The 23,343-nt window shown below is 45.0% G+C and overlaps 1 protein-coding gene across 4 annotated transcripts in view; it reads left to right on the forward strand.

Moving 5' to 3' along the window:
* LOC143423722 (uncharacterized) overlaps positions 1-23,343 on the forward strand; it is a 195,446-nt gene that overhangs the window by 171,634 nt on the left and 469 nt on the right. For 3 of the 4 annotated variants that reach the window (XM_076895242.1, XM_076895240.1, XM_076895241.1), the window contains exons 7-9: positions 5,459-5,680; positions 21,989-22,219; positions 22,868-23,099. In XM_076895242.1, coding sequence (XP_076751357.1) covers positions 5,459-5,680; positions 21,989-22,219; positions 22,868-23,099 — 685 coding nt within the window. The remainder of the gene's footprint in view (positions 1-5,458; positions 5,681-21,988; positions 22,220-22,867; positions 23,100-23,343) is intronic. The other variant, XM_076895243.1, reaches the window with a different exon arrangement.

Below are 23,343 nucleotides of genomic sequence, written 5' to 3' on the forward strand. Positions count from 1 at the left end.
CTCGCCTCCAGGTCCCATTGAAGGCTTTATCGTCGCGTACTGTCAGCCTCTCGATTCAACGAAACAAGACGATGACGTTGATCCACATCTGAGATCGCCACGCGATATAGAGACACTCGAACTGCCCCTCGAATGCACGTATTGTACAATGTAACTTTGCCAGAACTACAGTTGATAGCTAGACATTTGATGCTTCATCGACTACGTTAATTTCTTAACAGATTTTACTTTCAAGTCGTCATATCGTTTAACCTCGAACTTCGTCCAACGCCAATCGTAATACACGAGTATGCAAATGTAAGAACCGATTGAAGCTCCACCCAGTGGAGACTTTACTCGGTATTAATCGGCTCTACGGCTCGATCAAGCATCGAGCCTCGATATTCCGTACGTTATGACCTGCGTCGTTAACAGGGCCACCGCAGGATCGGCAATGCTCGCTGCAGGTGCAGCTCGCAGTCGCTCACTACAAGTGCATCGGTGACGTTTAATGCCTCTTGGTCGCAGGCTACGTACGCTGGACCAACGGGAACCTGTTAATGCCTCGGTTTCAAGAGGTTCGCGCGGATCGAAGAGGGCGAAAGCCGCACGTGCTCGCTATAAATTGCACGTTCTCATAATTATCCGGGGCCTCGCGGTGTGACCCGAAATCCTGGCGGACAACGGAGCCCTGGTTATTACGCAGGGTACCCTGAATTAAGCTGAACGCGATACCCGTCGATAAGCCTCGATTGCGAATTTTCTATACAACAGGTACGAGGAACGATGAAACGTGCACGACGCTGGAAATTCGTTACGTTTCGCGTCGAGCATAACATTCTCGACGCTCGCGCCAACGTTATATTTATCAACGTGAAATTTCATCCTTATTTACAATTAAACTCCGCAACCAGTCAGTAGCTCTCGTCCCGTAATTCGTGCCGGGCGTTATTCCACCGCGATACTCTCTACCTGAATATACAATAGTTTTGATGAAAGCTTGAGCAAATGGAGATTTCAACTATAAATATCAATCTAAACATTTGATGCACCGCGTGGAACTGCGCCTCGCTGTGTTTCACTCGCCGCTGGTTTAATTGTACGCGTTAACGCGGATGTTTATTTAATACGACTCGTACGGAACGGAATACTCTGCACCCCACCCGGGGAACTTGAACGAGAAGTATGCGAGAAGCAATTTTCCATTAACGGTGTTTTCAAAATTGTGTTCATTAGGCGTTCAATCTGGGAGCACCGCGTAGAACACATCGCGTATCCGCGCGATATTCACGCGGAAGTCGAAGTGTAATCGTAATTGGAACGCGACGGCTATTCCAGCTATTATTGTTCGCTAATGCCCTATTAAAACTTAATGCGTGTCGTACCTATCCGACTTTTAATCGCATTACCACCGCCGGGCCATCGCATTATAACGAAGGAATAAATTTATTCGTCATTAGCATCGCCCCGTTGGAACGCGAACACCAAAAATTCGTGTTTTCGAAATTGCACGCAGAATTTACATCGAGGGACAGAAAAACGAAGTAAAATAGTTGCCACATTGTATAATTGAACAATAGCGATTCAGGGAAAAATCATTTCGCTCGTCGAGATATTTCCTGAAATAAATTCTAGCCGAGTAATTCGCGATGTATTATATTTAAACACGTAACAATTTTTTGACGATTTTTTGTTTAAACAACGCCGATATAGTTTGCATGCGACGCGAGATAGCCTCGTAACGAGCCCCCTCTCTGTATCGTATTAAATTAAATGGGGAAGCTAGGCTTTTCAATGCGGCGCGGATTAAAACGCGGAATTACGATAACAACAACGGTAGGCGCCGATAAAATCACTTGCCACCAATACATATTCGATAACTTGCTTTTCTCGCTAATGGTAACTACGGCCATTGTTTGCGAATCACATCAGCCATTTGCCGTTTCGTTGCCGGCTCATTGATTGGAACGTTCCGTTTATTTTTCGTCTGTTTCTAAGCGTTTGCCATTGTTTCGCGGCTCTCTTTTTTTCACGCGACTCGCCTGTTTTCCGCCCTTTGATTCGACGAGATAGTTCCGCGCTCTTTTGATCGTCAGAGTTGGCAATTGGCTCTTATTTACCTTTCGAGGAAAAAAAGAAGAAGGAGATGAAAGTAGAAAAAAATTTGCATTGCTAAATTAGCGTTCGATATTATCCGTTGTCATATTTGGCGAAACAGACGTGGAAACACGAAATGTTTTATTTACCAGTGTTTTTTAACAACGAACCATTTTTAATTCAATTTTTCGTATGAAGGACACGCGTATATAAACGCGCGCGCATGTTGGTACGTTTAAAATGCGAAAAATAAAGAGGAATATTTTGCTGGACAAAATTTGTAGTTTCCCTTTGAAAATACGAGTACCACGATGCGCATGTAAATTTCGCGATGGTATCTTCTATTGGCCACGTATTACATGGTCACTCGTGTATTGATCGTGGTCGACAACGTTACATTATCGAAACAATAGTGGTCGCATCTCATTCCCTTTGTCGTATTTCCTTTGTTACATTACCTTCGCTCGATTCTGTTGCATCCACAGGGATTATTGTTTCTCGCAAGTTAGTCAACGAGATAACTTCGTTTATTCTTCTATTTCGTCTTATCAGAACGCGTGAAAAGGCAATAGCGTTGTCCCTTCATCGCAAAACATCTGGAAACTGTTTGTAAATCTATCGAGACCCAATAATTCTTTCAAATTCGACACTGGTCGTCATTCGCGAAGTTCCTCTTCACGATCCTTGAGAAAAAAGATCAACAGAGCTTTTATATCTCATGGCAACAGAACACCCAAGCTGTATCTTCACCGCGTCGATGCACCTTCCACGGCCTCGCATTTTCTCTCTTCCATTATCCGTTGACGCAAGGGGTTATAATGTATCCGGCTCGATTAAACTATCGGAGCTTCGCTTCGGGCCAAAGGTGGCCTAACGCATTCTGCCGGCCAGCACCGCAACATTGGTGTTAAATTGCAATTATTAATCGCGGTAAGTAAACTATACGAGCGGCTTGCTGCTTCCAACCCTCGAGACTGCCGTTTCAGCCTCCTCGTAATTTCCCGCTGGCTCGTGTTACGTTTTGCTGGAATTACGAACGCCTCCTCGCGTCTGGTTCGATCGAGGCACCTCGAGTATCGTTTCACTTTTTCTTTTCTTTTTTTAGTCCAATTAAAAGTTCGTAGAATCGACATGGAGCTTCTGCTATTCTCCTCGATATTACTATAACACACGTGGGTATAAATGAGTCGACGAACGCGATTACACGTTCGTTCACTTGTAACGCAACGAAAATGATAACGATCGAACGTAGTACTGACGGTGTAGTTACTCATTAATCAAAAGCGCGGCGTGCTCGTAACAAGACGCAGCGCAAAATTAACACCCAACGCCGAAAGTTAATAACTTTGCCAACCTCTAATTGCACTCAAAGCTCTCGCATAAACTTCCCGAACACTATGTAAATGTTGAATGCGGGCAACTCTAACGAAGTTTCGCAAGTTTTTGAGCTGCTTTGAAGTTACATTTCTATCCGCGTCAACTTCCCCTCTGTCTCTCCACCCTCTTTCAACCGTCGCCGTTTCTCTTACCGGGTAACCACTCAGTTTCGACGGTGTTACAATCGTACCAGTTATGTTTTCCGTTAGGACGAGCGAGGAGATAGAAATTAGCGGAATATTGTAAATTCCAGCGCGAGCGTTGGATTCTCTCGAAATTACGGGGGTGAAAAAGAAGAACGTTTCCTTCTGTTTCTCTCTCTCTCTCTTTCTCGCTTTCTCGTTCGTCCTCTCGCTATCTATCAGCGGGATTCCCCCGCCCTGGAGCGGAAACGCGCGAGGAAAAATGCCGGGAGATAATTCTGACGCGTTTTACATCAAACGAGATTTGCTTTCGTGACCCGGCATAAAGAAACACCGCCGCTGAGGTACATGCAGCACGCGTCGCGACCCTTGCAAATAACGCGACCGCCTTCCTAGGAAATTATATTCTTGTCCCGCGAATAACTCTTATATTTTAAGCATATTACGCGGGCAACGTGCGCGGTTGGTATTTGCGCCTCGGGGAATACTGTTTGTTAAATGAAAATTATTGCGGGCGAAGGATCCGGGAAAGGAAGCTCCCCGGTGAGAAATTCACGGCTGATAGTTTTGGTTTATTTCCAGCTTCCAAATCCGCCGCGCGGGATAATACAGTTCTCTCTTTTTCTCGCGAAACGTTCGACGAAACTCTGCGCGCTTTGAAAATTCGACGTGTATAAATTTGTATCGCGATGGAAGAGGCGCTGGAGAAAATTGTATCGACGATATTAGCGGATACGGTGTAATAAACGTGGAGTAGGAGTTTCTTGCGAGAGAACGGGACGAAGAAATTCGATTGTTTCCTAATGCAAATTTCCTCGTGCCACTGATGCTCGCTGTATTCACATCTTAACAAGAGACTCGGCTACTTGCATAAAGAAGTATTAAGACGCGGCGCTGAAGGTATCCCCGAGGTCACTTGAAATTTCCTTCGACTTCGTTAAGCGATAAAGAAAGGATTTTTTTCCTTGGCGAGATGCATCCCCTAAATTTTTCCTCTCTAGCGAAAGAAATAACTTTTATCTTCGTCCGGAGAGCCGTTTAAGCTTTTATTACGCCATCACGGTACACTTCAAGATAAAGCGACTCATAAGGCGGCGTGGCTGTAAGAGGCATTTATGAAAATCATATTTTCATGGAAACCATCAATCCTCTAGTGCAACGGTGGGAGATTTTAATAAAATCCAAACTTCGGGTCAGAAGTTAATTTCCGTCGTACGTAGGTACTTTTGCGGGGACGAATTTGCAATAACGAATCCACAGTTACGCGAGCGGTGGTCTAATCTCGCGAACAATTCCCTTTTCGCTGCGTGCGACCGATATGTAATTGGAATTTACAAGGGGAGGACGATTTTTTTTTAATTCAACGCCGCGAAATCCATCCCGATGTATCAGCATCATCGACAGGCCGAGTCTTATCGAGAATTTTCACGCGACGGAGTGATTCGAGCGTTGTGTAACACGTCCGCGTCACTGAAAGACACTGATTTGGTGTCTACGTGCTTGTCCGCCTGAAATGCAATTGCATACCCGATGCGGTGTATCGATAGCGCGGCTCGTATATCGAACTCGAGCATTATGCGTTCGGAAATAAATCGACAACTGTCAGAACGTGAAACAGGGGATCCTGTTCAGCCGACAGGAGTCGAGATTATTTCATTCTTCTTGCTTCTATGCCTGGATAACCCTCCACGATGTCCACGTGCTAAGTTGTTCGAAAAACAGGCTTCTCAGACTCAGCAACTTTGGAATACTTCGTTCACCAAATATGTTGCGTACTTGACTGTTACAAATCGAATAATATTGTCCATGGTGCGTTTAAGGGACGCTAAGCAATCCCAGCTGATTGATTTTTCTGTTTCCAGTGCCGCGGACCGTGCTGAAGGAGCAATACCAAGGCGACGTCGAAGTGGACGAGGTGGACCTGATGCATCAGTTCGAGGAGGGTTTCGACAGGGCGGACTTCAGGGCGGAATTTAGCCCCAGCCCAAACCTCGAAGGGCCACAGTCGCAGCCGAGGGACAATGTCTCCCGAAATTTCCCCACGGTCAGCTCATCCCCGCCGCGGGCGCGAACGAACAACGGCGGTGAGTAACTTGAACATTGATTCGCCGCCTCTTTTGCTGTTCCTCGTGGCTGAACCCACCTCGATAATGTAACCACTCGAACTGACCTTTCGCGTGAGAAAGATACCTGTTCAGAAGAGAGAATTATTTGAGTCGACGATGTTAAAGCGTTCGTCGTTTCGAATTAATTTTCTTTTCTATACTCGCGTGTTTTTGAAAATCGAATAAGTATAAGAGAAACATTTTCGAATCCTCTGCTATATTAATTGGGTATTTAAACTGAAATATTATACGCGTTCAACGCAGAAATGGTTTTATCACATCCACGAGCGGACAAAATATTCTTTTATCGCGTTATATTATATTACTCTCGAATTAATTTCTAATTAAATAGTATCGTTCACTCCGACATTATTAAATTCGTATTCGTTGTCTTTAATTAATTCTAAAATCCAAGAGGTCCGTTCAAGTGGTTCGTTCGAGCACTAAAAATGTTTTTCCACAAGCAGAGATTACAAAGCTACTGGACCTGATATCCTCTGAAATGAACTCATTTCTACTAGATCGAAACGAGAAAATGAGTGAGATCGACAGTCCCGTTGGCGTAATCTCTCCTTTGGTCAGTTTCAGAGAGCTCACGGGTTTCTCGATCGCGATCGCACGCAAGTTTGCTTGGCATGATTCCCCGGCATGGCTTAGATGGCTAGAATCCGCACTGACACATGACACACGCGTGCATAAATGTCAAGCATTAGCGCGGGCGAAGTCGTTAGCCGCGCGAGCGGCAACACTCGAGCGTAATTAAGGTTAATGTAACGCCGATGCGCGTATGTAGGTGCACGCGCGAACGCGGCCGCGCGCGCGAAACTCTTCGCGGACGATCCGATCCTTGTCTAGACCGATAACGTCCCCGGTTTACCTGATGCTAATAGGAAATCGATGAACGTTGGATTTGTCAACCGAGAGGCGCGCGTGTCGCGTTACGGGCAACGAAAATAGAGGAGCTCCCGGATTCAGTTGGCGTCGTCGCTCAAAGCGTGATACGGTTTCTGGAATTTGGTGAACGATCGGCCACTAGCCGGCTGCGTTCTAATAATTGCTGGCCATTGTTTGTCCCCGTGCGTCGAATCGAGCATTCGCGTCACGGCAGCAAATGGTCCCATTGTGGGGAGAGAACGAATGGAATTGTTGCCACGAATATTTTCCGAACGTGAAAAACTTTATCTCGCACATCTCCTGTAATTTTCTTCTCGGTTCGCGAGAATCGATTCCGATGAATAATCGCGCAGGAGTTTTGTCCGTTAAAGATCGTCACGCGGATGATTATTATCAAAGTCACTTGGAAAATGAACGATTTCTTTCGTACTATAGTACGAAACGATCTTGCAGTTGAGTTTGATTAAAATGAATAATTCGTAACGACTTGCTTCGAAATCCAGGAGAGCGGTTTAAAAAATGAGAAATCGCGCGGGATCGGTTAATTGAAATTTATAGAAAGATGAATCATCGAAGCTGAATATACTTAAACTGATTGGTTTCGCTTCGTTTCCTCCCGGAACGTACGGGCAGGGATTTCCAATTCCCCGCAGGGATCTGCAATCTGCTCTCATTGAAACTCGACAGATGCGGGAAAACTAGATATCTGGCAGACGTCGATCTCTGTTGTCCAGGATGGCGTGGCTTCTACTACTTCAGAAACATGGGACGTGTCATTGGTGCGCTGGTATTACTAATAGTAGCAGCGAATGGTGGAGACTTCGGGTGGAGATAGTTCGACGCCAGGTCCGACCAATATAGGACTTTACTACTGCCGCTCGAACGAGTGCCAGAAAACTCCAGCCGGAAACCGTCGCGTTTCTCACACAACATCTCGACATAACATTTTTTCCTTCTTCATCACGGTCTCACGGTCACGTGTATTAACATATTATACGTATCGTGCATACGTAACACGCAATTCCACGTGTCAAACGTTAGAATCGTCCCTCTACTGAATCAGCATCAGACTGTTGCGCGATTGCTCCTTTGACGCAGAAAGGCAGTCCTTTACGGGCACTCGAAAGTGCTGAAGGTCCAATCTCGATTTCAACAGCCGCTCGAATACCGAGCTTCACATTTCTAGGAACAATCCCCGCATTCATTCCCCTTATGTCGCGACCATTCTCCATGCGCGCAAACACGCGGACCGCATCGATAGAATTCCAGCCAGGCAGCCGGCGCATTCCCAAATTAATTCAGACGCTCGCCCCGTCGTCCATATCCGCGTTATTAAGATCAGACGCATTACCCTTACTCTCCACGACGCGTTGAATGCGTCCCTCCGCGAGCTGGGTGAAAGAAACGAGCCGGACCAGACAATACGCGTCGCGATACGCTGAAATTTTCCCCTCCAAGTGCTTTCTTCCATCGTTCCACGGTCCGCCCGACGAGCCTTCGAACAAAACGCTCGAGAGACGCCTCGAAGAACGTGGACCACGACCGTCCGTCGCGCCACGGACTTCGCCAATGCATCGACTAAGTAAACCCGCTTCCTGGCGCTTCGAGCACCAGGCTTTTTCCCTTGTTTCTTCTCGCTCGCAATGTTGCCTGGAGAAAGTAATTTCGTTGAGGCTTCCCGCCTTTAAGTCTCGTGTTTAGAATGTTTCAGGTTCGTCGAAAGTTTTAAGGGCTTGTTTCGTTAGCGGGCGGTTCTGTTTTAGTTACAGAGTCCTCTTTTTCGAGTCCCGGGGAATATATTAGCGGTGTGCTGCGCGGTGTTTTCAAACTGGCTAATTCGATGTAATTTGAGGAGTTCCTTGTAAATAGCCGTGTAATTGTATGTAGCGAAATTTTTCAGCGTTCTCTCGTCCCAAAAAAAAATTAATGCGCGTAGCGTTGGCGCGCGTAGTTCAGACCATGCTGTATAACTTCAACCACTCGCTGATGCTGTTTAATTAATCACCGCGCAAATTTACACTGGCTAGCTCTCGAGGAAATATGCTTGCCGGTCGGACGTTACTTCGTTTCGAATATTGTATTTATGGTGGGTCCACACGCAATTAATTTAGCAACGATCGCGCATTGACACGTGTTTCTGGTGTTTCTCTTGGGGCGCGATAACGACTAAATATTTTACAGTAGGGTGGAGCAACGATAAAGGTTCAGTCGTACGTGTAATCTACCGTGGGACCAGTCGTCAAAAATGTCGATACCATAAATACTTTCTGCGACAAAGATCGCAATGAATGAACGTGACGTCGATTTTACGATTTATTAAATCCTTTCCCATCCTCGATGCAATTATCATTAATCGCGTGTTGAATTATTTCAATATCCTATTCGAGGATCGATAAAATATTCTGTACCCTTCGAATATTTACAGCAATCGTAACGAGCGTCTGAGTAACTAGTCTTAATATTACTATAATTATTACGTTTTTATCGAGCGCGTTTATTGTCCAAATAAATAAATGCTAATCGATAGCAAGTTGGAACGCGATTCTCGATTTAATTTTCTATTCGCCACTTCCCTTAAACTTCAAACAACGCGCGTCGCCAGCCAAGAAATAAAAGGATGACGATGGTGGGTTAAAGAGAAGCGAACTAGAGAGCTTTCAGGATCGAGTAGAGGTTCGTATCGAGTTCATTTAATGAAGCACGAAATGGACCCGGTACTTTTTAGCCCGGAAGTGTAAAATCGTAGCCGCAAATTGGCACTAACGGTCCAATTCGGTGCCCGGGGGTGGTTCGAAATCGACAACAGATGCCGGGAAAGGGAGCAAACGGAAAGGGTCAGGCGGAGGGTTAACGGAAGCCGCGATAGACGTTCACGAGATACTCGATTTACTCGTAGATAATCAACAGAGACGATGGCTGTGAAAGCCTCCAGCTGCGTCGCATCCAGGAGCCGCGTAATTATAGGTGCACACACCTAGGCTGCCGGCGGAACTGTTCTTGGACGAAACCTCTCTAACGTAAGTTTCCGCCGGTGGCTTTCGAAGCGCTATTCCGGGTTCCGGTTACGTGGCTTTAATGAGTTGGCCGCCGAGGCGTGTATAATGCAACGCACGAAACTACCGGGCCACTTTTGTCATCGTGATTAACTGGAGCTCTCGCTCTCGAGTCAGCGGATTCCCCGTCTTCCTTATTTCCTCGCCTTCCTCGGCCCACGGCGATCGCCACGGCTGCAACTAGCGCCGCGCGAGCGTCTCTTCCAGCTTTTCGAATAATCCCGTTTCCCCGTTTTTCCTCGCAGCTTTTCATTCGCAAAACGCGCACGGCTCCAGCCAATTCCATCGAATAGATTCGGAAATAACTCCGACTACGGCCAAAAGGAAAGCGCTAACCGCGGAAATTCAATACACTTCGGCAATTTAATCTTTCCCCTTATTCCCGTTAGGTATACTCATTTGGCTGAAATGAATTTCGTGCTTCCCCTCTCGATATTCAGATCTCGAACGCCCGCGCGCTATTCTCCCCCTCTGATGGAACTGTTCAAGCACTTTCTTCATCCCGTTCACCGCTTTCATGGATGACTATTAATCAGAAATTGATAACGCTTATTGGCAATAACAACCATCGACCGACTGCTGGAGAGTTGCCTCGCGTAATTCTCGCGCTGAGAGATACCTCGCTCGCCCCGTTCCGCAAGCGCATCCTCGAAAGCCCGAGCGAAGCGTCTGACAGCAGGAAAATCAACAGAATTTTAGGAGATCGCCTAGCAATTAAAGCAATCCTTGCCAAACGGAATGTATTAGGATTCGTCGTTGTTGGAGCCCTTTGGCGAGTGCGATTACATTGAATAGTTCGAGAAACCGTCGTAGCGAATCGAACGTGATCGTTATACTCCATTTGATCGTAATAGCGGAGCACGATAGCTCTCGCTTTGTTACATCGCTTATCTGATGTCATCAGAGAAACGATCATTTATGTATAGAGAGATCGATTAATTAGATAGGAATGTTGAATTCCACGTCTAATTGCAGGATCGAATTTGAGATTGATAATTTAGTGCCTGTTTTCCTGCATTTTTTATTTTATTTCCACTGGCATCGTTGCGGGGTAGTAATTTGTGATATGGAACTTGTACATTTCCATCAACTTGTCAGTAACACGTAGCTGTCGAATTAATTGCATCGTAAGTCGACTACAAAAATTTCTACGTAACGAAAGCTCGGAAATACTCGTTCTTTCACGCATTAAGAATCGAGGGTGCAGCTTGATCCATGAAAAACTGGGTGCTACCAGCGCAGGATGAGGGGGAGGGTGAAAAAGCGGGCAGGCATTATTAGTCGAGTGAACGAAAGTACCTTTTTCGCGACACGCGCCTCTCGTCGTCGCTTTTAATCCAATCGAACCTCCTAAAAATTCAATTGCCATTCGAACCGCCTACCTTTTAATGCCACCCACCTGGGCTGTTGCGAGAATTCTCCGTTCAACCTTATTTAAAATACGATGGCGGTATTCGCGCTTCGATTATTGATGCATCTTTATCTTCTTATAAAGCATCGGACACTTGCAGATTTTTACGAAAGTATTTTATGAATTTTCGAAAGTCGATTATCGTTTGAACAAGATTTTATTGGTGATCATGAATTTCATAGAATTCGTTGTAGCACTGATAATTCTTAATTCATGTAGACAAAGAAATATCAGCATGAACTATTCATAGCTTCATTTATTAAGTGTTCGATGAATTATGGACGAGAGTGTACCCGCAAGCGTCTCTGGTCGTGGCCTTTTCACGCTCAGCAATGGTCCTCGACAGGGAACCCCGATCACGCGCTGGATGCAATAAAGCGATCGAAAAACGGCGTTTCGCTCGATGTCATTCGAATTCCTTTCTTTTGTAAGCTAGGATTAGAATGGAGAGAGAACAAAGCGGGTTCAGATGGAAATGAGTAGTCGGAGTTTTTCAGCGAAGAATTATTATCACGCGAAGGTTAATTAGTTGCATTTTACAAATCCCCATTGAAACTTTCGTCGACTGCAGTTTCGATGCTGTGCAGGATTAAAGTTTACTCGCGTTGCTCCTCTGTTAGTGTTGAACAAAAATTGAGAACTTTTAATAAGCGGACAGATGATTATGAAAAAAGTTTTTGATGGATTGAAAGCCGTTCTTCGACGCTGAAGATATAATAGGACGCAAAGTAATTGCCGGGCAGGTAAATAAAAGAGGAGGTACACAGCGACGAGGGAATTCGAGGGAGCTGAAAAAAATCAAGCGAAAGTTTAAAGCTCGAGTATTTACCGTAAAGAAAGAGACAAACAAGTTTCTCGGCGGAACAAAGGAAAAAGCGTGCTGGAAGCTGCATGGAAACATACGGCCGCTCGCAAAAAAAAAAGAAAGTGAACAATAAACAAGGAATCAAGAGGCAATAGAAAAAGGGATGCGTTGTTGGTAAGAAATAAAACCGAGAGAGGAAGACAGTTGGCGTACTGTGCGGGGCGAGCTAATTACAAGAAACATAAAAAGAAGAAGGAAGAAACGAGGAAAATAGCAGGTGGAAGGCTCTTAAAGCAGTGGGGTAACCTTGCGTAAAAATGAGCCGAAAATCAAGCCAACGCATGGATGAAATGAACTTATTCATGCTGTTCCTGGGCCAGCGGCAAAGGAAGAGGTTCCTCGGCGAAATAACGCGGAACTACGCGGAACACTGCGTTAAAAACAAGTTTATCTATGAAAGCATTTACGTGTGGGCTTGAAGAACAACGTACGCAAACGCAAGAGAAAAATGTGTTATTCCTATGAATAGAAGGATTTTGACAAAAGACCGCAAAAACGTACAAGCAACGCTCACAATGGATTTGTTTCTAGATGCCAGCTTAAAAGCACGAGTTTTTTTCGGCAAATGTATCCCTCATTTGTTCACAAAGCGTTCGATATCGGGGAAAAAATGTAACGCTAGAAACTTGCCTTCGTATTTCTAACGTCATACGTTCCACATCTTCTTCTATAAAGTAGCAAAATTTAAACCTTTCGCAGATACGTTTCGCTAATTTCCCCGTCGCAAAACTGCGTCGCCTCCGCCGCAACGGTCGCCTCGTTCGCCGCGAATTAATCCGCAAAACCGGGCGTATAACTGCAAATAAAACGCAATTACCATCGCGGACAATCAACCGTGGCCGCTTGGCCCAAAACCGTGACAAGCTCCGCGTCACCGCGTTGACCAAAGGATCCGGCGCGTCCGTGCAAAATCCTGAAAATCGACTCCCACCCACGGTTCATCCGACCGCGCGCTTTAACGACCGTTTCCTGCCGCGAGCCGTCGTCCCGTTACCGGTCGCGCGGATAATTCAGCCCTCTAATTAAAACCGGCCACAACACCGTGGACCTATTCGAGGTTCAGGGAGGCTAATAGCCGATGGAAGGGACGCGCGCACCCGCTCGAAGACGTACACGCGACGCGATAACGCGTTGTTACACTGTCCAACCCACCTACCCTTCCCCCTCTCGCCCCCGCCGTTCATTATCCGCGCTCTGAATTGGGGCGCATGGTACCACGACAAAAGAAACCCCGACTTTATGGGCCAGCTTTGTCCACAGGCGCTGGCGTAACCACCCTTCTGCCCGCCGCTTGGCATCGAAAGCAATATCCACCCGGACGTTATCCAATTTTGCGACACCGCAGAGACGTTGCATTCCCTATTCCGACCGTTCCTTTTCTTTTATCTAGCTGCCTGTTTTTATCCTCCCGTCCCGCTTTGACGGAGCTGAACGATATACGAGTGCGGCTGGAATTTCGCTGCCGTAATACGGCTTTCGGTGATAAGGGTGGGCAGGACGCGATGCGATTTTAAAATGAAATAGAACTAAACGCAAGGGAAACGTATGCCAGCGGTTTTATTTTTTCTTTCTTTTTTCGAGCACGAACTAAACAATGTAGCGAGAATCGTGGTCGAGGAATTTTTCATTTCGGAAGTAGAAATTTTAATATTTGGATCGTGGAGAATGGAGGCGTAAGTCTAATACTATAATCGTTCGCGACTGGAGATGAACGAGTAAACAAATGTTGTTTGGAAGTTGGAACATCCTTCGACGTTGACGAACAACGAGCCTCCTATCCGCGAAACTCGTTACGCATACAATTCCCACGTTTTCTCGTTACATTATGGTGGATTTGGTTAAGGCGTTAATTAAGGATAACGACCGGGGCCGCGACCTAAGTAAGTCGATCTTATCTTTCCATCGGCGACATCGTTGCCTAACTTCGATCTGGCGTTTTCTGTCGTTCCGTTTCACTGGCAAAGGAAATATTGGCAAAGTTTCCGGTGGAAACAGCCCCGCCCGCCGCGCATAATCTCTCACGGCCGATTAGATTAAGTGGACTTAATAATAAAACGGATCCTCTCCTTTCTGTTGGTGCTCGGACCAGGAATCGGGAAGTGGGACGCGGGCGAAATTAAATTCCGACAATCGATACGTGAAATGAATTTCGCCCCCGATATCGATTCGATTCGGTGGGAATTAAAAATTGCGTCACGTCGGGAATGAAATTCCTAGTGGTTGCCGATGATGTCGTTATCCTTGCTTGTTATTGCACTCTTTTTATTGCTAACGGATTTCGTGGATTTATAATCATTCGGTATCGCTAATATAAAAACTTTAAAACTTGCATCGGTAGTTCTATCTCTGCTTAAAACGATCGCAATTGGCACGGGACAAGGAAACTTAATCGATAAGGAGAAAGAAACAGAGAACAGTCTAATTTCAGATTAAGCTGTTTGAAACTCGCCGTTGGTTAAGTGGATCATTTCTATGAGCCACACGTTCAACGATGATACAGATTAACCTAGCTGAAAGTCTAGCAGTAAAACGAGTTCTAAATCCGAGGCAACAGCGGACCGTATAATTTAATTCGAATGTGAAAAGTTCACGGGTCCGCCGAAAATTTTCTCCGTTTCTTAGCTCTGGTGGACATCGCAGAATGTGAGAGATACCAGGAACAATCCGCGCGGCAATTAAACAGGACGCGAAAGCTGAACTAAATCGATGAAGAGGTAATTATCGAACGGTTATCGCAGTGTTGGTATGTATCGTGCTGTGGCCGATGCAGTTGCAAATTTTCGAGCCCTTCAGGCTCCAGAATTCTCTGCCCACAGCTCGCAATCGTCAAGCAAAACTTTACGACGCACCGCCCACGAAAACGCGGTTGAATTTCCACGAAGAATACCAACAAGCTGTGGCACAGTGTTATACTTTCGCGTTCTGGTTATTGCGTTCGTCGCGTCGGATTATTTCACTACACGTTTAACGTCGTTTTCGCGCGTCTCCCGTTGCTTTTATTCCTCGCGCCTGGCTAATTGCGAGCAGCGGAAAAATTTATACACGCGACACAGGAGACAGGTACAGTTGACATTTTCAAACGGAACATGAAACATTTATTCCTCGATACTTTCCGCGTAGTCTTAAATATTTTCAAATATTTTTCATTCGAGTTGGACGAATTTTGCCGCAAAATTGTTGCTCAGTCCTGAAAGTTACTAAAGAGGGAATTAAAATAAGTTGTTTTTTCGATTGAATTCGTGTCAGAGCCGATTGTGTTGCTTTATGCTTTCGCTCGCGATTCGACGATAATGGAACATTTTTGTTGTTCAATCGCGGATCCGTTATATTCGTTAACGTTCCATTAACAGCCCCCCATTCCCTGCAATTAGGAGCAGAACGTTTCGACGCGAGAATGAATATGAAATTCAACTGTTTCAATTTCTGTTAATAAGTTCAACTACCGTTTTCTATCTTCCACTTTAATAAGCGTGGCGAGAAATAGTTTTCATCGATCAATGACAGCTGGAGGATCGTTACTCGATTATTTATGCTTTTTACCCGGAGAGTGGATAACGTTGATTATCCTCGGTCGCAGCGAGCACGCGACGAGCGATTTAAACCCGCGCGGCCGTTGGCGTCGAAGATTGAACCGTCGATAACCAATTTGACAGTAGCGAGAGTATACTAATATGCTGCAGGTGTAATCTAATTCCGATTAGGCAGCCGTCAACCCCCAAATTTCCACGCATTGATTCACTGTCTGATCCGTCAGCGATCGCTGCATACGCCATTGAATAAACCAGCCGCCGCGCTGTACTGTCCCACGCGCGTTAAATAGGGATACCAAACGTCGAGCGAGCCGACTAAATTTCCTATTTAATCCGATCAGACCAGAAATTAAATCGCTGCAATTCACCTTCGTAACAACGAACGTGCTCGCGTAGGTCTCGAATAAAACTGTGAAACTATAAATACACGTAATACCTGGCAACGTACCTTGTAAACGTTCACGAGACAAACGATCTTCGTTCACCGTCCGACCATAATCGTTCAAGCAGATAATCCATCAACCACTTTAGCCAGTCTTACCGATATAAGTCAACCTATATAATCCTATTGAAAGCCGTTGAATCTTCGCAGCAGCGCGAAACTTTCCGCTTAAATCGTCCGTGAAGCGTCCTCGATAATCACGCGACGTACACTTCGCGACGTTGAGGACGCTCAACGAAGAGGAGGAGACGAAGAAAGGAAAGGAAAAAAAGGGAGAAAAGTTATTAGCCAACTAGCGTCGAAGTCAGCCGGAAGTTTGTCCAAAGTTCTCAGCCAGAAGTTGCATATTGTTGCGACCAGCCTGACGGTAAACTTCGCGAGGCTGCGAGCGAGGGTGTTGCTACCAGGATTCTTTCGTCGAACGGGAAACATCGGTGTTGAACTCGTCGCAACTCTTAATTCACAGCTCGACGGTAACGGCTTCCGTCGCTACGATTTTCTGGCGATAGTTGTAACGAGAGTTTCCTTGTACTGAAAATGGAACGACGTTTGTCGTCGAACGAGCTAGCTTCTCGTCCCGCGATCGAATTGTTCAAGCGTGCAGCATAACTTGTGCGTTGTCGCTGGTACATTTTTATAGCGTTTGTATGATAAACAATGATTTTTCGGGAAACGAAGTTCTCGACAAACACGAAATCACGTCACACGCGTCGTATAACGGAGGACGGTTTGTAAAAGGCGAATTAACAGAGAATTTATTCATCGTATTAAGAGTATCGATTCACAGGCGTCCGTGTGGCTGTATTAATTAACAATCACATTAACCCGTGATGCAGTTTAATTTCCGATAGATGGACAATTAAACGCGGCTCATAAATAACCGTGGAAAACAAATGCGGCGGGTCATTAAATCTCCTAATGAAACGTGTTTACGTGCGACGAAATAGGCGGCGAGATTATTGCCAATAAAACAATATTGCGTTTGATCGTAATGTAATGCGGCTTGATTAAATCGGAGCTTGTAACATTTATCTCGTTCGAAACGCGCGAAAAAGAGTCGAGTGTGTCAAAAGAATCAATTCTGTTTTCTGTGGGGAATCATTTCCGCGCGCTCGTTGGAATTAAAATGAACTGGGACGGCCGAATCGACAGCTGGTCGAGCGTGGATATTGGGTGTCGGGCAACCGTTTGGGTATCTTGCGTGCCTAAATAATTTCCTCGCTGGGAACCCGCGTGTCCGTGGACAACGGGCTATCCAAAGCAATTCCTATGGATCTAATCAGGATTAGATTGGGCTCATAGTGTTCCGCGTGGTATTGATAGCGGATCGTTGACCGATAGACCAATCCGTGACGGAACAGTCGTCAATGCAACAGTATACTAATACAGATGCTTCCGTCCCCCATATCCGCGCGTTTCGAACGCTATTAACGTGAATCAGTTGAACGCCGGCCTGTTGAACGACGGCCTTTTTCATCGAGCTCCTCGCATTACCGTCGAAATGGTTGCCCAGCCTTTGTGAATGATTAAATAAAGCGTGGAATGGACGTGGCCGCGCAGAGTGGGAGCCGTGCTTGAATTTATTTCGCACTTTTGCTTCCCAATAACCGTATCAAAGCGTTGCGAGTGACGTGATACGTGTAAAAAAGTATTCCGCGAAATGGAGCACGTCCGCGCGACAAAGACGACGTCGAATTAATTTATTAACGGGTATCGCGAACGAATAATTCCATCCCTTTTGACGCACGAAGGACGCGTGTACACGTGTGTCCGTGCGGTTAAGATAAATGGATCGACTGGATTCCCAGAGCTATTATTTGCCCTCAAGATATTTAGCAAACTCGCGAGAGCAAAGTTCATTAAAATCGTATTCAGATCTGAGCACCGGGGCACTCTCTAAGCGGTTCGTTCTGTAATGAACGCCGGTTTCGTTGGAGCATTTATAAGCGATAAGTAGTTCCGCATTGAATAAATGAAAGTGCGCATGAAAAAAGCCACGACAGATTCTGATTAATTTTTCACGCCGTTTAACGTTGCCGAATATCAAGAACGGTGATAATATCCCTTTCGCATGCCGCTTAATTGCTTGTGTGAATAATTGCACGTATGTTCAAAATTGCACGACCCTCATTTACAACGTTCATTCTCCGCTTTCATTCTCCGTTTGTACAGTTGGTGTGTCTATAGATAATTTACAGCTGTAGAATAAGCACCACTTTAATTTGGAACAGTGAGAAATACAGCAGAAATTGCTGCGAGGCCCGCTTCAAGAGGCTAGTTAAAAAGGATAAAATTAGAAAATTCCTTCGATTTACAAGGCGCATCGATTTTTCATTATTGAGACGCAGGACTTCATCGAATTCGTTGAATTTCTATTAACTACAGAGAGCAAATAATATTCGCAAGCGACGACCGTTCAGAAACTTAGAATTGAACGTTGATTATCGCGACATACCGGTAACGTGGCCAAACATTTGCATACACGCTCGAGACACTGACATTATCTAACCGCCGCCTGTGCAAATAGTGAATCGAGCTGATAGCAGTCGCGTTTTAAATGTTTGCTTAGAGTAATGTCACGTTGAATTTTCAGCGATCGGTTTTGTGTTCGCGCATCGAGAAAACGAGTTCAAATTCGGCCCCCCAACTAGGAAGTTGTTATCAATCAAAAGTCGAACGTATGTAACATGCGATCCAAACATGCAATTCGTTTGCGCGAACGTAACTGAAACAGTAATATAGACGATAAGAAAAGATTGTTATAGCCTCTGTATTGTGAAATGATTTCTAGCCAGAAAAGATAAGGAGGAAATGAATAATCTTGTTAAAATATTAAATAATAGCTTATTTCGGAGGAATTTTATTTGTAATTATATCACGGCAATTAAAATCACTGATCGCACCGGTTTTAACTGAAAATCATTCGAGACAGATCCAACCGTGTTCCTTAAACTGACGTCGCCTGATTCCAAGTATCTGGAAGTTGCTAATTGGAAAACTGGAAACTTCCAGGTATCGTCTGCTCGCAAATAGATACGGATCTCCGTGGAACTGCTGGCTCTGACTGATTACATTCCGATGTAAATAACATAGGATCAGGAGGCTCCGTTAACTTCATTTAGACTTTACCTTGGGAATCCGTAGAAAGAGAGTTTTTTTCATTCTTGTCCAAAGTCTGTTGAAAACATCTCTTAAGTAATTTTTACCCTGCTGCTGATCGGTGAAGCTAGGTACTTGTTAAGGAACTTTTTATTAACTTTATCCCCTTTGTAACTTCCACCGTGTGGACCGAATGAATTTTTCTTTCGACTACTTTGTTAACGACTGGAAGTTCGAGATGGAAATTTAAATAATTAACCGAGTACGACAAAGCGATGCACGCGATATAACCGTTATCAAGTCGACGCGGTGTTGCGAAAGGCTTGGAGAACGCGTTCAGTCCCGCGTTTCTTCGCAGCGTCGACGAGGATTCGAAATTTCGCGGCTGATTATTCGCTGATTCTCATGGAAATTTTGTCGCGTCGGCACAATTGCGTCGCACGACGGCTCCGTTTATGTAAATCAGTGTCTTCGAAGCGTTCTTTCAAGGTACCGCGATAAAGTGGCTCGGTTTCCTAAATCAAATAAACAGGACCGTCAGAGTCGTCAGAGTCGTGCGAATCGTAAGTTTGCGCTTCGATATTTATACGTATTTGAAGAATTCGAAGTTGAGGGAATCTCGATCGATTGAAATTCATCGTGGAAAGCGAGTTATTGCTACTGCAAGCGTTGAGCCTCAGTCCTTCGTTAAACGTGTTATTAAAAATACTAACACATTAATAAATAAGATCATCTTATCAATCGAAAATCACATTTCTCACACACAAACTGATCGATATTAATAATAAAACAGATTCTCCTTCGAACCAGAATATTCTGTAGCAACAGACTGTCTGATCACTTGACTAATCTACTTAAATACTCTTCCGCCATATTTCTGCTTCAAACGTGGCTCAAAGCACCATTATATAACGCATTTCCATACCAATCTCTCATTATCACTCTACACTATTTTCGTTAACGAAACGATATTGCTCGTACTAAAAAACTCAATCGAGATAAAAGGAATAAAAAAAGAATTGCACGTTCCGGAAACTCGCGCGAGAACGCGACACCTCGACTGTCAGGATCAAAACGTTCACTTCGCGGGTCGTTCCGACAATCGCGGTCCCCCGAAATTTCGGTTTCGTCCCCCCTGGGAACGTATACGCGGCACTTTCGCGGAAGTTCTTACCGCGGCACGATGCATACCGATTGCGAAACGCGACCGGTTGCTCGCACGCGCAGCTCACGTACTCCTGCGGCGCCGGTGACAAAGCTCCTCGCCGCCCCCCAGGCTGATGTATAATAGGCGAGCTTCGAATTTCCATTCCCATTGGCATTCACCGGGCGTGCCCTGAAAAATATCCGTCCGCGGCCCTGTCTGAGCCCTGAAAACCTGTCGAAACCCGCGTGGCATCGGTATCTCCTTTGCCTGGCCATCGATCCGTGAAAAACACGGGGTGAACGACACGTCGAAGGGGTTATCGATGGCCCGCGACGGAGTCCCGCGTTTTATGGACGAGTTGCGATCGTTGGGCGAGGAGACTTTTGACGAGGTTTCTTTAATGTCGCGCCAAGCAGCGGAGGAAATTTTATGCGGTTAGCCAGGCTTTAAAATTCGAGATTGATGAACTTTACCGAGGAGGAGTGCTTTCGAGGTAGATAACATAGAATTAGAGACGGGGACACTGCGGGGTCTCTGTTCGGTGTATATCGTTACGTGAAAATTTTCTCTCGTTTTAACCAGTAAGTAAATACCATGAATTATCTCATTTACGGAATCTACCTTCCATATTTACAGAAAATGTAAATACTTCAGGAGCTCAGAATCAATAATCGCATCTAGATGTACCGAGAAATTACTCGATCCATCTCGCTTAAATTTTAGCGATGGGTCCAAAGCATCTCGGTTGCCACCCCTCTGTAAATGATCCAAGTTTTCATAAACACGCGTAGCTGTCAATTTAGAAATTCTTCGTTCGTTGGATCCTCTGCGTATGCTCTCTATCACTCACACAGCACCCCACGATTTGTATAATAACACGACACGCGATTACGGTTTGGTGGAGGATTACATAATAAATCATATTATTCCCAATTCTCTTGTACATACGATAATCCGCAGCCACGAATAAATCATCGTTGCCTTGGCAAGAATACGCTATCTGTAAAATAAATTAACCACGGCCCTAATTATCTTTTACACTATTTCATCCCGCATAATTCGCGAGCGTGTTAACACGCCCAGAACTGGTTCGATAACAATCTGTAAATACTGATTACGGCACAATTAACGTGAAATCACTATGGAGGTACGTGTTCGCGTTTCTCGACCGCATTTCTATCGCGTTTGTATAAAGGAATAAGCAGCTCGTTTATGGCTTGTTGTAAATAACAGGACAGGGGGCGATCGATGTGACTTTCCGGCACCATTCTGTGCATTGCCTACTTCTTCACCCTCCCCTTTTTTATATCTCATTTCATCGTGTTTTTAAGCAGTGATGGGATTCGTGTGAACGAATAAACCTCTATGCGGTGTAAAATGTTGATGATATTCGAAATTTACGAGAACGTGGTACGGTAAAATATTTATTCATCGCTGAAAATTTGTATTATATATTAGCGTACGAGATGAATTTCAATTTTAGGATGCAATTATTTAATATTCAAACCATTGCTGGAAATACTACTACGTTCTAGTTAACCAATTTATTATTCTATAAATCATTCCTCGGTGTTAATTCAGAAAAATTCTATCTTTTTGCAAAGCTTTTCACTGCAAGCTCTTTTCCACAAATAATATTGAATATCCGTTAATAATTTCGACAAATTGTAATACAAAAAGGGAGCCATACGTTGCAATTCCACATAAATTCTTGAAAAGCAAGAGCTTCCCTCGATCAATTACAATTATCGTTCCCATCACTGCGCTCTCCATCGAACTGACCAACTGTGAATCGCTTCTTCTTGACAAAGCCTCCTCTATTCATTTGTTTCTCGCGTCTACACAGTGGACACACGATCGATCAAGTTTAAATCGGTTGTGGGAGCGAAAGACTCGCCCCTAACATCCACGGTTATGCAAGGGATGATTATGTTCGACAACAACGTGGCCGATATTACTACCAGCAGTACGATGTCGCCGATTAATTGCACCACGGTAGTCTACGCCTTTCCCAAGGAGGATCGTGTCGTTGTCGGATATATCAATGAGTGGATCAATGCCTATTCGTTCATATCGAGTAAGTACACTCTGTACCCTCCCGCAAAGTTCGTGCAGTCGGTAAGTCACCACCGCTATCGATTTCTCCTGTTGGTTTCCATCTACACAACCCCATTTTTACCGACGATGAGATAGGTATCCCGTGGGAGGATGTCGGCAAAGAGAGTTTCCGCTCTTGTTAAGCACTGGAAACATACCGGAAGTCGAGACATTACTTACAGTCGAGTCCACCTTACTACACGTTGATCAGTTTGCCACCCTCTGTTTCTATTGTTGCTAGTGTTACATGTTGTTTTATTAGCTGTTGACAAATGTAGTACGTAATGAAAGTGTTGAAAGTATCGAACAAATTTCAGGAATTCAAACAATAGAAGATTTAAGGATTTGTTATATTACATATTTGTCGTTCAACCATTCACGCAGAAAAGCAAGGTAGCGAATAATTGAAAAGTAGTAGCCTATTTTATTACTCGGTGAAGTAAGCTACCGAGGTTCGAAAGGATTGTGCACTTGTGTTTGGCATCGCATTTCTGGCCGTAGATAGATCTCTGGCATTAATAAGTGTGCATGCGATTATAGTTCCTTCCCGAACTTTTTCCATCGTTCGTATTGATTATTCGAGGATGGTGTTCGTCTCACTAAATGTTGCTCGATTTCCTCGGCACAGAGAACCAAGAAAAGTTCTATCTCTACATCATCGTGTCGGTCACAGCCGGCGTGTTAATCTTCCTGGGCTTGGTAATTGGACGCCTCCTAGTCAGCCGACATCGTGCGAAGAGGGACGCGAAGTTCCACGCGAATAACGAAACGCTTCCGAACGGATTCACCGATGACATTTCCGAGATCGACGCGGATATTGATCTTACCACGCCAGTCCCAGTACCGATGCAAGACACGAGGTACGTAATCCGTTTAATGCTCTCCTCGAATATCCTAATGCGTTTCAACGTTTCGCTACAAACGAGTCGCATTTCGTAAATATATTTATCTGTGCCAAACACGGACCCAAGCCCACCCAGCAGAGTATCTCAACCGTCTTAGGACATTTTTGTCCTCGATAAGATGCAGTTCCACGTACATAGAACGGGTATACACGTTTCCGTAGCTCCCTCTACGACTGACAGATAGTCCCCGCCGTGCACT

This window comes from Xylocopa sonorina, chromosome 5 (genome assembly GCF_050948175.1).
Source record: "Xylocopa sonorina isolate GNS202 chromosome 5, iyXylSono1_principal, whole genome shotgun sequence".
Lineage (NCBI taxonomy): Eukaryota > Metazoa > Arthropoda > Insecta > Hymenoptera > Apidae > Xylocopa > Xylocopa sonorina.